We start from the raw sequence: 12,990 nt of genomic DNA, 5'->3' as shown, positions 1-12,990 counted from the left end.
ACTTTATTTTTTCCCTTCTTCTTCAGAGTCTTGTGAGTTGACCTACCCCACCCCGCCCCCTTCCTGCAGGGCCAGCTGCATTTCCGGTCCGGGTTCGTGTCGCTAACCTAATGTCGTTGCTAGGATTTTATCGATGAGTTGGTATTTTCTACCCTTTCCCGCAGTTCAGTCTCTGAGTCACTTTCGTGTCACTGGATCAATCATTCGAGAGCCGGAGTGGTATGGATGGACGCTTCCATAAATGGAAATATGGCGTGGCGCCAGCAATAACAACAACAGTACGTTCCCGCTGCGTCCCTGCTGCAGCTGCCCGTACTGTATCTAACTTGTTAGGCGAAGACGAGGACGAAGACGGCGATGACGGCGATGACAACGATGACGATAATACCGGTCACTCCAGTATGGCTTCATGTCGGATGCGCTGGGGTCCCGCTGACTGACTTATCTACAGGCAAAGAGAAAGAGGAAAGAATGATTCCATTGGCCTCAACGAAGGCGTAGATCCAGCCAGTTTGTACAGAATCCAGCTTGTTCATGCCAATGAGGTATCGTCAACAAGCTCGCCATTATCATCGTCGTGTCGAGCGATATCTCTGACCGAAGTATCGGGCGTCCCTTCGGTCCTGACCCCGCGGGGGAGCCCTCTCCGACCCGGCTTCGCGAACGAATACCATGATGCCATGAAGCAGCGATAACGAGACCCGGAGATGTTCAAATTGAAATACAAAGAACATCTTGGTGTTGCCCGGTAGCTACCGCTTCGTTTGTGAGCTGGTCGTGCAACTCTATCGCCAGGCTACTCTTCTGAACGCTACCGACTCCGACAGACAATGTCATTGCGGTTGATCATGTTCTCGACCAAGGATCCAATTCTTGGCGAATGCTCGAAAACCTTGACCTTGTTGATGAACATGTTGATCATTTTTGTTTGGGTAGCCATTACAGCCATACGTTCAGTCACGGTAATAAAACCAGGCTTGGAAGTGCGGACCAAATCGACAATGACAATGTCGCCTTCATGACTCGGAGAATCGTCAATTGTACGAATTTCAACAAGCCCGTCAGGAATTTCTGCCGATGTCATCTCCTGGAGTCGGAGCTCATACTCATTCTTTTGGAATGTGTAGGGGGTCAGGATGAGCACAGATCCTCTGCGTTGTCGAATGTCTTTATGGCCTTGCTTGATTCACATTCCGCGGAGGCAAAACAAGACCTCAATGGACTGAGTTCTGCAAACGATGTTCTTTAGCATGGCCATACCGCTACCGACTGCCGCGAGACTCTACTTTGCACGACTGCAACGAAGCTCATGCTACTCGCCACTGTACTCGCTCTGAAGAGAACGCTACAACAATCTACGCTGATGAGCCGATCAAGTCCGATGACAGAATCAATCGAGATGCTTTGGCTAGCTTTGGTGGTTACGACAATTCTGGCAAGCGTGTCAAGATCCGGAGAGCAGCCCGAGCAGCCCGACAACGTCCACCTTCGGCATCAACGGCCAGCAAAAATGCATTCAAAGCCTTATCCCGGAAGATTCGAGAAGACCCAAATGAGTACGAACCTGAAGATTCTGGTGGCATCCCGGTGGTTGAACAAGTCGCACCGCCAACCGAACCCAAATCTGCTACGCTGGATGCCAACGAGGTGGCTGTGGAAGTCTCTCTGCTATTTTATTGGCGAAATTCCCGCCTGCGGTAGGCCTTTTCATCGGCAATATATTGCAATTCAGCCTAATATTTCTGATTAGTAGTGACACCCAGTATAAGGATATTTTCGGACGCAGAGAACAGTCAGCCTTTTCGCTCCAGGTGAAGCTAGGGGTCGTCTCAACTTCACCCTTCACAAAAACTATAGAGCTCGTGGAAAAGTTGCAGGAAACTGTTTCCCGTCTTAGCATGGGGCCATTCCGCGAATTTCATGTTCGAATGAACATCTCCCTTGGACGCTACGTCGAACCAGCTCTCAATCTGCGATTCTTCGTCCGGCACGGATCCGAAATGGTCAAGTTCCATCAACTGAGTCTTTCACTGAGACGCATCGTGGACAAGGTATAACTGCATGATGTCGACGCCTGAGATCAAAACGCGCTTGCAGCTTTTGCACAAACATCAGCAGATCAGCATGAACGCCTCGGTGACTGTTCCCGATTACTTTGAGAACTCTCTGGTTACATCAGGAGTAGAAGAAAACCACCGTGGCAATTCAGCTGATTTCATCCACCACATTGCCTCCACAGTTCGAAAACTCCGCTTCGATTTCGACTGGGCCAACACTTTGTCGATTCCCTCTATGGCTGGCATTGAACCAGACCAGCCAAAAGACGTGCGCACCGTTGCCGATGCAGTCAAAGAAACCCTTGAACTCCAGGGCAGCAATTCCCTCACTATTTGACTGTTTCCTGACGTGTCCTTGCGCGAAGTCTGGTGGGATGCCCTGTCGAACTTGTCAAGCTACACTCAGCCATACTCCGATCTTCTTCGCAATGTTCGCGACAATCTTGATGACTTGGCATTTGACAGTATGCGCCTTGAGGATATTGTTTGTTGAAGGAAGCCCACAGCCTCACGCGACAGCTGTGACCTCGGGTCACGCGGGTCCCTAGTTGGTTAGTGATAATCACATCAATTTACACATCTTTGATCTCTTTCATCGTCAGTCCTGCTTGATCCTTTCCCTCCACCATGGTGTGATTCGTAAATACGTCGAGAAACCCAAGCAAATGATTAATAAGACTAAAGACTAAAGATAAAAAGATAAAAAGTCCTTATAAATAAGATACTTTACGTAAAGTTCTTTATGGATTATTTGGTAAATTGATCTGTCGCCCTCAAAATGCATGCATTGTTCAGGGGGGCACTCTCTCACAGAATAAATCCGAACTGTCCCTTGAGACCTAACTATTCTGGTTTTCAGCGGCCTTAAGAGCCCTGATGCCTCTAAGACTTAGCGCTCAGCCCCTCAAGCCCTAAAATATATCACGCCCTAATTTCCTGCCCTCTGGCCTTTGGCGTTTAACCTGTCCTTGAAGCCCTGAAGACCCTGATCATCGATTTTGTTAGACAGGTCCAGTAGTCATGCATCGGGGTGTTTGATATGTGTAATTAGCTAGCTAGATGGTCATCTCATCAATCATCCCTTGCCAATTCATTCCAAACAGTTGCCTTACATCCTCGTGAGGTCTTTATTCCGTCCGGTCGTGGTGATCAAAGTCAGGCCCATCAGGGTTTTGATGACTTGAAGCCCCATTCAGGCGTAGAACGCACGTGGGCAACAAACTTCGTCGACTCGCTGATATCCTGCTTTCCGACCTTCTAGATCTGAGCTGAATGCAGGACCTCCGCTCTTTCCTTGATATTGAGGTGGAAATCGATAACATCCTGGGCGTGAAGATGATGTACGAAGGCGACGTCGCGGAGCTTGGACGAGTCGAACTTGGAAAGCGAGAGGAAAACGGGCCTTCGGTTTCGGTGGACATGTTCTTTGTACCCTTCGAGTTTGTAGTATGCCCTTCGTATAGTCAGATAACCATGCTTAGAATAAAAGGGCAAGACGACTTACGGTTCCAGGTACCCATACTCAAACGGATCAAAGTTGAGACCAGATGCAGGCACGGGCACAGCTTCTTCGGCGACCTTGAGCGCAGCCTTGAGTAAAGCAACCAAAGCTTCTCGAGACATGGCGTCAGAGCCGTTGGCGACGCGATTCTGGCGCCGCAACTCTGCGGGCAATCACGAAGCTTCCGCTGCCGCCGCCAGCCAGGCCCGAGATCAATAAGCTCGGCGATGTTGTCGGTGGCCCCGTTGGTTGGCGAGCGCACACAAACCTTGCCGATTGACTTGTTGAAGCACATAAGAGTGGCAAGGACAGCGGTCAGGTAAGATTTACCACTGTCGCTAGGGGACGAGATGATGTCAATGCTCAGGCTGAGTTTGAAAAATATTTGCGGCCCCTTTTTCCGTCAGAATGCAAGATGTTGACAAAACAAGCGTCTTTCACATTTGACGCGACATCTGCGAAAACGTCCACGACAGGAACGCGAGCGGGTTGCGATGAAGGCGATGTGTTTGTTCCATAAGTTAGCGAGTTCCATGCACCTTGGCCAACAAGGAACTCATTGAACAGTGACTTCTTCAATTGCGCGTCGGGGTCGTCGCTGGGTGGCCACATCTCCTTGATTCCGAGTCTCAAAACGGCACCGATTCGCTTTGCGTCTTGGCTGGACCCAGATGAGCAGCAGAATGCAATTTTGTATTGGTGGCAACCATCTCCGAATTCCTCAGAGTTGGTATTGGAGGCAACCACAAGAGAAATGCACTGCGGCGAGGGCGGGTGAGTGCCAACGGGATACAGCCTGGTAGGGCAGCAGTAGAAACAGCATTGTGAAGGCTTGAGTCAAAAAGCTCGTCGGTGTGTTTGCGGAGCATCTCGACTTCCTCGCCTATGCCGCCCAGGAGGGATACCGTGCGATGGGCATCAGGCACAAAGGAGATGGCTGCTGAGGTCGGGTATTCGGATGCAAAGTTTGCCGCATACTCATCAGGAGCAGACTTCAGCTCATCTTGCCCACAGAGATAGTCAGACCATTTCGTGCGATCATCTTCGGCCAAATCCTTTGCAAGGTTATTCAAGGCGGAGGGGATAAGGACAAGTGAGGCAGTGTGGAATTTGTGCTGGCCGGTGTTGAAGGTATTGACGTGTGCGATCAACTGTTTCTCTGATCCATTCGCTCGGCCAATTTCAGGGTCAAATGAAGTGAGTTCTCTCTCTTGGCATGGTGGTGAGAGCGCGAAGTTCCGCTTCCCAAGGCATCACGCGGCGAATCATGTCGACCGAGATGGCCCCTAAGAGTCGGTTGCAGGCATCCTGAACAAGGGCGTTTGAAGGAGTGATCCACGCGATGCGGTCACCTTTCTTCAGGATCTCGCCGCGGGAGGGGAGCCTTCGTCGCGTTCCTGCCAAGATCCTCGACCGACTGACTGTCGATAAAGCTGAGGATAGTTAGCCAAGTTTCGTATCGGGGATGGATGTGACATACAGTTGGCCGACAGGGGATGCACTCGATAGAGTAAGGCTTTGCCGGGTCGAACAATGCAGGGCCTGAGAGGGGACAGAGAGAGAGCAAGGTCTTGTCGAGATATATATATATAACAGCGGACTCTGTCGCCAGCGCTAGACCTGAGGCTGTGTCGAGAGAGGCTTTGTCGGGTTATAATGCAAAGTGTGAGAGGAAGAAAATGGGAGAAGTGTGAGGGGAAGAACACGGGAGAAGTCTTAGACGAGGAGAAGTGCGAAAAGAGCAAACGGAACACAACGAGCAAACAGAAATCCACGTGACCGAGATAGCAAACAGTCACAACTTTTGCAGAAGAGGGGACTTGCCTAAAGCGCATTCTTTGATGCAAAAAAAGAATGACTCTGTCCACGGTCATCGGCAGTTTAGAAAATGGCGTTTTAATCATCCTTAATTTTAGGATTTATCCCCTCAAATAAAGATTATTTCATTTATTACCTAAGTAGATAAAGTCTAGGCTTTGGGTCTAAGAATATGCTCTTTAATGGTCTACCTGAGGTTGACATGAGCGGACTCTGCGAATAGTAGCAATACTCTTCTGTTTTTCTGACGATGTTACCTGAAGAACACAGGCAACAAACGAAAAAGTGTTTGCATAGCGCATGTGCTGCCACCTGTTGACAGCTGGTAAATGGCGCCTCCGTCTTCGTCCTGGGTGGTGACCGCAACACCAATAACAAACCACCTTCATCATGAGCAACGCAGCGCTCTCCACAAACTCGCCACAAACGCACATCTTAATTCTCCCTTCTCTCTCGACAACAACTTCCACATTCCACCAGATATCCACACTCCGTGACTCAACCAGTACCACAACTACCCGTCACTACTCCCTACCTCTACCAACCGATCTTATGACGGACAATACAGACCAACCCGCCAAGCCAGTTGAAGTTCCAGACGACCACGGACTCACGCCTCGCTCGAGTCCTGGGTCTGGATGATTTGCCGGCCTCACTGCTGAGGACATGAAGCGCCCGAATCTTGATGATTTCACATTTGACAAAGCCGTCGCGCCTGAGCACCCGACCCCGGCAGCAATCGCCTTTATTTCAGACGCTCACCGCACAGTCTCCCCCCTAGGTGGCGTCGTCGAGGAAGTTGAGATGCTGCGTAAACACACGGACGAGCTCTTTGAAATGTCCTTGCCTGCGGTCATTGTTGCCAACCCAGCTGCAATCTGGACAGAGACCGACAAGGCTGAGACAATCTATGGCATCAAGGCAGACGGTACACCCCAACACCAGTTCTTCCTCGTCTCGTGCAAAGACATCTCTCGATATATCCCCGGGATCGGCGACAAGTGCAGCTTCTACATCACGTCACCCTTCAAGAGACGCGACCCCCCGCTCGTAAGCTCCTCAGCACCGCAGCGAAGTCTTGCGACGCTATCTGTGCGACTCCAGTTGCCTTCGCGCAACTGATGGCTCACGCTCACGGTCTGGATTTCGCATTGATAATCGTATATGAGGCCGGTCGATTTACGGAAGCCCAGTCATTTATCTCCTCAACCAAATGCCCTCATGCGCTACACATCTTCGTGGGTGACAACAATCATTTCGCCCCGATTAGCCTGATGAGAGACGACGGTGAGGAGCACGACTTCTTCGGTCCTCAGCGAAAAATGAGTCTCTTCCGACGTGTCGAAAAGTCTAGTCAGATGTCTGCAACACTCCGCGTCAACCATCGAGCTCATGGCACTGCCGTCAATTGGGCTGGGAACTACTTTTACATCGGCGAAATGCTGGTGTTCAACAAAGCACCAAGCTCACTCACCATGTCGATGAGGAAGTGGTTGGCAGCTGTCTCTGGTGTTCAGAAACCAACCTCGGCAGTGTACGTTTTCGACGTGGATGAGTCAACTGAGATAGGGGTGGGCACATCTTTTGCCAACCTGGTCAACGCGTTGTTCGGACGAGAACTTGTCGCACACATCTACCGCAAGTCGCCTATCAGGAACGCAGTCGGCTTCGCTACAGGCCGCCAACCAGTGCGCTTCGGCTCACTCCTGGTGATTGTCGGTTACTCTGCGCAGAAGAACGAATGGGAGGGACGTCTTCGCGAACTCTCACCCGCTGGAGTTCCACTCCACCGAGTTAAAGTCCGAACGATTGATGACTCTCCCAGCCATGAAGCTGACATTGTCATTTGTGACCTCACTCGCACCGATAAAGCAGGTTTCCTCGACGACAAAGAGCGACTTACCGTGGTGCACTCGTTCGCATACACATCTTGCAGACTTTTTCCGCTACGTTGAGCAGCGTCGGGCATACACAACTATCCGCAAGAACAACGCTACCACGGCATGGCATACATTCTGCACTCGCTGCATCCGTCACGGCCGACCCCTTGGGCTATAGCGACCGACGTAGCGACTGGCGCCGCCGATAAAGGAGCCAGGTTTTGCCGGTCGCAGAAGAAGACAGGCCATTGGAGCCAAGCATGGCGGATTGCAATGAAGCCACAGGAGTTTGGGGGGAATTTTGAGGACTGGTTCATGCCTTGGTTTTGACGGATATCCGTGGCCTTTCACTTCTTGTTAGAGTTTGTTTCAAAAAGAAAACCTCTTTACACATACACTTCTTTTCATGCTACCGTGAGGACGTAGGAGTGCTCCGTTATTGAGAGGTGTTGTTGATGGATCGGGATGGCACGTTGGAGTTGTGAAGGAAGGGTCTACTCTTCTAACAGACCATCAAGGGATACATGAGTATGAAACCCAGAGAATTGCCAGGCTAAAGAATTGCTGGTACGTTTGTAAATGAAGTGGGAGTCAGTCCTATGGATAATTATCAATATTACATCTGGTAAATTAGGTTTAGGAAATACGGGTAAGACTTATTCTTAGCCCATATCCCCTAATAATTATTTTAGTTAATTTATTGGATAAAGTTTAATAACAAATGTAAACCTTCAGTCTCGACGCAAATGAGCAAAAAAGAGTAGAAAGAAACCATATAGTTAATCTTACATCCACCAGATAGCCTAGCGATCAATACCGCCGACTGGCGTGGTGTGTGATTGGACAACATTCATCTAGAGATTATAGCAATAACCATTTGCCCCGTCTACATACCGTCTATTCCCCCGGGGTTTTGTGGAGGAAGAGTCGAGGCAACCCATGGCTTCGACACGAGTGAGGAGGTTGACAGTTCTCTGACGCCCCAAATGACTTCGCTTGGAGGAGTGGGCAACGCAGAACCCCCGTCAAGAGGACTCGACGCCCTGTGTCTGCTAAATGGCATTCACACCCTAGGGTTGCCGAGCTATCATTGCTGTCCCGGAGGGCCCAACTCCTGGAGATACTTACATGCTATGCTTCTAAAGTGATAACCTCATTGGAAAAGGGGCAGGCCTTTGCCTCGTCGATGCCAAATCTTCGATTTTGGTCGGCAATGTCAATCACTGGCAACGCTATGGCCATCGCTCTGTGGTTCAAAGGCGTGGATGGATTAAAACTTCCTCCCGTCGTGGATTTCATCGGCGCTGGGAACCCTCGCCAAACCCTGGAGCACATTCAGAGCTGCCCTATTACGCACATCTCTCATCAAAACTTGCATGCCATTTGCATGAGGAACGATGCCCACCGGGATCTGCCATTCGTATGCGCAAAACACTTAAAGATATGGTGTTCAATAAAGCAGAGGTGGTTTGGCAATGAGACGGGATGCAGCATGCGACCGGATTAAGCTGCCAGAGATTGACGAGAGAGCTCAATTAATACGAAGCGACCGAACTGCCGGGTTCCCCAACTCGTCCCTCAAGCCTTGAAGTCAATCGGCAGACAATCTCTGTCCCAAACAGTCGAGACTTGAAGCCGATTCCCAGACATTCCCGAGTTCGGACGAGGAAGTCTCCAAATTCAGAGACTCAGACTACCCCAGTGGTTTGCAACCAGCCTAAAAAGGTGACGAGGGATGTGGCAGTGAGGGCTAAAGACGGTGATGACGTGTTGAACACTGAGGCAAGATCTGCCACCCTCAATGAGACAGAAAACTCGTTCAATGATGTCAGGCATCATCCTTAGCTTTTAAGAAACAAAATAAGTTTATCAAAACAGACTCGCCATCTCTAAAAAGGTTCTGCACTGATCGATACAAAGACTCCCAACTTTAATCCTTTGAGTAATGTGACTCCTGGACGCCCAGTAGTTTCCCGAACACGGTTTCTTGGACGAGCAGGGACACCCGAATGACTTGGTAGCAATGCCAGAGTTGCCAAGAGAAGCGACCAGAAAATACTCACATTGTATCAGTCAATATTTTTGTTGAAGTCGAGCTTAGTTGTCCAGTGCTGATTACCGCAACCTGCTGGACTTGCATTCGACATTCAACGTATTGCTACAAGGAGTAAGAAAGTCACAGCTCGTTTTGGCAATGCAAGCAATAGATAGGAGTTCCATGCATGTGTTACTAGTTTCCAAAGCCAGCCAAAGCGTAGACACAGTAATACCAACACAAACTCGAAGCATGGGCTTACCAAGGAGGCCAGAAGCGCGAGAGAGGGTCAGGGAGGAGTGGGACGTTGCCAGGCAGCGTGACGCAATGCAGTAAAACCTGAGGAACACTGGTTTGCATAGCACCAGGAGGGTATTATGACATACAAGGTCGGTTGCAACAAGGGCAGTTGGTAGTGGAGGTAATGGGAATGGGAAAGTGCAGTAGCAATGCAGCTCAAAAGCAGGGTAAAGCAGGTGTGCGGGCTTGACCAAGCAGGGTTGAAACATGGATGAGGCACATACACCGGTGGAGGAAATAAGAGTTGAGGCTGAAGCCGATAATCGCCTGAGGCAGGAGTGAGTGGCAGGATGAGGTCCTAGCGGGAGTATTATTTGAGAAGGTATGATGATGATGACCCATGGGGGTGGCGCGTGCGGGTGCGGGAACGGGTGCGTGTGCGGGTGGCGGCCAAGGAGGTTAAATTGCGGGGCACCTTGTGGCTGTAAGTGCCGTCGACCGCTCGACGACCACAGCTGCACCTAAAAGGACGGCTTGTTGGCCCATAACCACATATCCTGACCTTAATACGTGTATCCATTTAATTATTTAATTGAATTTGATTCGGTCGGTCTCAGCGAGATCCAAAATTTCACCTTGCTACTGCATCTTCAACACTCACATCAAATGAATGATTCTTCCCTACCTGCTTCCTGGATTCTTTATCCATTCCCAGTGGTATATATAAGTCGTAGTCACGGCTTGAAACTTTAACAAGATGTATTCCTATAAACATACCAACACTTGCGCCAACCCAAACGTCCACGTTCCAGCCAGCCCAAACATACTGTCTCGCCTTAATAGGTGGCTCCATTTAACATCAGACCGACGCTCTTTGACTGTGTGTAATTTGCCAGCGCGGCCTCACCCAATTCTCGACCGATTCCGCTCTCCTTGTAACCACCAAAAGGCAAAGCGTGATGGAGCACTGTGCGGGGAGTTCCGGATTAGCACTGTGCTGACCATATTATGGTGGGTGGGGATGGGATTTGACTGCACTGTGCGCACTGTGGAGGGCATCGCGAAGTTTTTGTTCATACAGTGCGCACTGCACACGGAATGACATCACGGGAGTTTTGTAACGTAGATGGAATGAAAATATGAGGGATGACTTACTGTTGTAGCAGTTAATCCAGACAGTTCCAGCCTTGAGAGAGTTAGCTACCCGGAGGGCTCTGTTGACGTTCTGGGTGTGGACGGCGGCGGCAAGACCGTAGTTGGTGTCGTGGGCGAGCTCGACGACCTCCTCCTCATCCTTGAACTTGGAGATGGCGCAGACGGGACCGAAAATCTCCTCCTGCATGATCTTCATGTCGGGACGGACGTTGCTGAAGATGGTGGGCTTAATGAAGTAACCTTTGTCGCCAAGACGCTCACCACCGGTCTCAACGGTGGCACCCTCCTCCTTTCCGGACTTAATGTAGCTCATGATACGATCATACTGAAGTTGGCTGACCTGGGGGCCCTGGAAGGTCTCCTCGTTGAAAGGGTCGCCGACCTTGTTCTCAGCAGCGCGCTTCTTGAAGGCGGCCAGGAACTTGTCGTAGATGCCCTCCTGGACGAAGATACGGGTACCAGCGCAGCAGCACTGGCCGTGGTTGTAGTAAATACCGAAGTTGACCCAGTTGATGGCATCCTCGATGTCGGCGTCATCGAAAACGATGTTGGGGGACTTGCCACCAAGCTCGAGGGTAACCTTCTTGAGGTTGGAGGCGGCAGCGGCCTTCATGATGGTTCGGCCAATGACAGTGGAGCCAGTAAAGGCGATCTTGTCAACGTCCATGTGGGAGGAGAGGGCGGCGCCGGCAGTCTTGCCGAATCCAGAGACCAGGTTGAAAACACCAGCGGGGAAGCCAGCCTGCTCAATAAACTGAGTGAAAACAAGAGCAGACAGAGGAGTCTGCTCAGCAGTCTTCATAACGACACAGTTACCAGTGGCCAGAGCAGGTCCAATCTTCCATGCCAGCATCAGAAGCGGGAAGTTCCAGGGGATAATCTGACCGCAAACACCAAGCTGGAGAAAATGAGTTAGCGCCGGCAGTTTGGAGAAGTCGAATGTGGGGTATACTCACGGGCTCGGGGCGAGTGTAGTGGAACATGTTGGGGGCAATGTCGATGGTCTTGCCCTCGATCTTGTCGGCCCAACCGGCGTAGTATCGCAGGCAGCCAATGACGGCACCGACATCACCGCGGGCGTTGTTGATGGACTTTCCGTTGTCGAGAGACTCAACAGCGGCGAGGAGCTCCTTGTTCTTCTCGGCGAGGTCGGCAAGCTTCAGCATGTAGGCACCTCGCTCCTGGGGAGTAGTCTTCTTCCATTCGCCCTCGAAGGCCTTTCGGGCAGCGGCGACAGCAAGGTCGATATCCTTCTCGGTACCCTCGCAGACGGAGGTGATGGCCTCTTCGGTGGAGGGGTTGATGACCTCGAACTTCTGCTTGTCAACACCCTCAACCCACTTGCCTCCGATGAAGCTTGAGATAGTTAGCGAGGGCTCGGAATGGGGATGCGGGGGGGGTAGGATATAACATACAGGCCAATGGGCTGCTGGTAGGGACCAGTGGCGGGGGTGGTGAGCTCAACAGTCAAAGTCATTGTGTCTTGTGTGTGTGGATGTGGATGTGGGAGCGGATGGGTATCTTGGAGAAGTAGAGTTGAGGTGGGGGAATCAAGGCTGTTATATAGAAGAGAGATGAGAGATGAGTATGAAACTGAAGGGAAGAAAAAGTAATCCTTTCGACGACGGGAGCGGCGTATTTAATCTTGGAATCTTGACGCGGGGTTTACGACGTAGTACGTTCGGCGATTGGGGGATGGGACAAGGGGGGGGGGGAGTGCCGCCAATCTACCCCACAGCAAGCCTCGCCTCCCAACGCACCGAGCCCCCGTCAAATGCTTACAAGGTAGTATGGAGTACAGCAGGTACGGAGGTACAAATTAGCGTGCATAGGTAGGCTGGCCTGCACAGTACGCAGCGCTCTGGAGCATGGAGTCCGGAGTATGGGGCAACGGAGCGTGGGGCATGGAACGTCGTGTGAATGGAGGGGCGGGCGGAACGCAGCACGGAATCGCACAATGTCACAGACGCTGTGTTTACTACATCGTGGAAGGGCAACAATGCAGCCAGTGGGCTCGTACTGCGGTACGTGAAACACAATGGAACAATACATGACAGGGCGACAGTTCTCCATTTCCCCCAGGCCGCCGACGGCGCAGCGCAAGTATCAAACCCGTCCGCCCGTCCACACCCTCCCCCTTCCCCCTCCGATGGGCCCAGACACAGAGAACATCCATTGTCAAACTCCCAGCTGCCCAGTTGCGTAAAGTTGGCGTTGGCTCAACCAGTTGAGTCTCGGATGCTGCACGCCTGCACGCCTCCACGCGCAAGTGGATGGAACGGGGACGGGTCCGCGAATCACACG

General features: G+C 51.2%; 4 protein-coding genes across 4 annotated transcripts; 2 read left to right on the top strand and 2 right to left on the bottom strand.

The window, feature by feature from the left end:
- Positions 1–241: 241 nt before the first annotated feature.
- Positions 242–2,394, top strand: BGZ61DRAFT_584867 (uncharacterized protein; the record flags this gene model as incomplete). Its single annotated transcript, XM_046256377.1, has 5 exons — positions 242–278; positions 334–399; positions 1,250–1,697; positions 1,751–2,051; positions 2,119–2,394. The coding sequence occupies 5 exons, from the start codon at positions 242–244 to the stop codon at positions 2,392–2,394; spliced, it is 1,128 nt and encodes a 375-aa protein (XP_046109804.1).
- Positions 2,395–3,054: 660 nt separating this feature from the next.
- Positions 3,055–4,020, bottom strand: BGZ61DRAFT_133673 (uncharacterized protein). Its single transcript, XM_046237190.1, has 2 exons — positions 3,562–4,020; positions 3,055–3,510 (listed from the first exon to the last, which is right to left on the bottom strand). The coding sequence occupies exons 1-2, from the start codon at positions 3,851–3,853 to the stop codon at positions 3,185–3,187; spliced, it is 618 nt and encodes a 205-aa protein (XP_046109803.1). The 5' UTR covers positions 3,854–4,020; the 3' UTR covers positions 3,055–3,184.
- A 1,790-nt stretch (positions 4,021–5,810) lies between these two features.
- On the top strand, positions 5,811–7,331 carry BGZ61DRAFT_514343 (uncharacterized protein; the record flags this gene model as incomplete). Its single annotated transcript, XM_046252208.1, has 2 exons — positions 5,811–6,468; positions 6,570–7,331. The coding sequence occupies exons 1-2, from the start codon at positions 6,043–6,045 to the stop codon at positions 7,329–7,331; spliced, it is 1,188 nt and encodes a 395-aa protein (XP_046109802.1). The 5' UTR covers positions 5,811–6,042.
- A 2,761-nt stretch (positions 7,332–10,092) lies between these two features.
- BGZ61DRAFT_443555 (aldehyde dehydrogenase domain-containing protein) lies at positions 10,093–12,335 on the bottom strand. Its single transcript, XM_046244883.1, has 4 exons — positions 12,102–12,335; positions 11,643–12,042; positions 10,687–11,584; positions 10,093–10,498 (listed from the first exon to the last, which is right to left on the bottom strand). The coding sequence occupies exons 1-4, from the start codon at positions 12,161–12,163 to the stop codon at positions 10,368–10,370; spliced, it is 1,491 nt and encodes a 496-aa protein (XP_046109801.1). The 5' UTR covers positions 12,164–12,335; the 3' UTR covers positions 10,093–10,367.
- Between the last annotated feature and the right edge of the window lie 655 nt (positions 12,336–12,990).

Source organism: Ilyonectria robusta (genome assembly GCF_021365365.1).
Source record: "Ilyonectria robusta strain PMI_751 chromosome Unknown BGZ61scaffold_3, whole genome shotgun sequence".
Taxonomy (NCBI): Eukaryota; Fungi; Ascomycota; class Sordariomycetes; order Hypocreales; family Nectriaceae; genus Ilyonectria; species Ilyonectria robusta.
The sequence above is the reverse complement of the archived record's forward strand: the minus strand, read 5'-3'. Positions and strand labels throughout refer to the sequence as shown.

Excerpts from the sequence above, each read along its gene's own strand:
- BGZ61DRAFT_133673 (XM_046237190.1), bottom strand. The coding sequence starts at position 3,853 with ATGTGCTTCAACAAGTCAATCGGCAAGGTTTGTGTGCGCTCGCCAACC. Across the intron at positions 3,511-3,561 it reads GAGTATGGGTACCTGGAACC|GGCATACTACAAACTCGAAG; the intron begins GTAAGTCGTCTT and ends GACTATACGAAG.
- BGZ61DRAFT_443555 (XM_046244883.1), bottom strand. The coding sequence starts at position 12,163 with ATGACTTTGACTGTTGAGCTCACCACCCCCGCCACTGGTCCCTACCAG. Across the intron at positions 12,043-12,101 it reads TACCAGCAGCCCATTGGCCT|CTTCATCGGAGGCAAGTGGG; the intron begins GTATGTTATATC and ends AACTATCTCAAG. Across the intron at positions 10,499-10,686 it reads CTGGATTAACTGCTACAACA|TGCTCCATCACGCTTTGCCT; the intron begins GTAAGTCATCCC and ends CTCCCCGCACAG.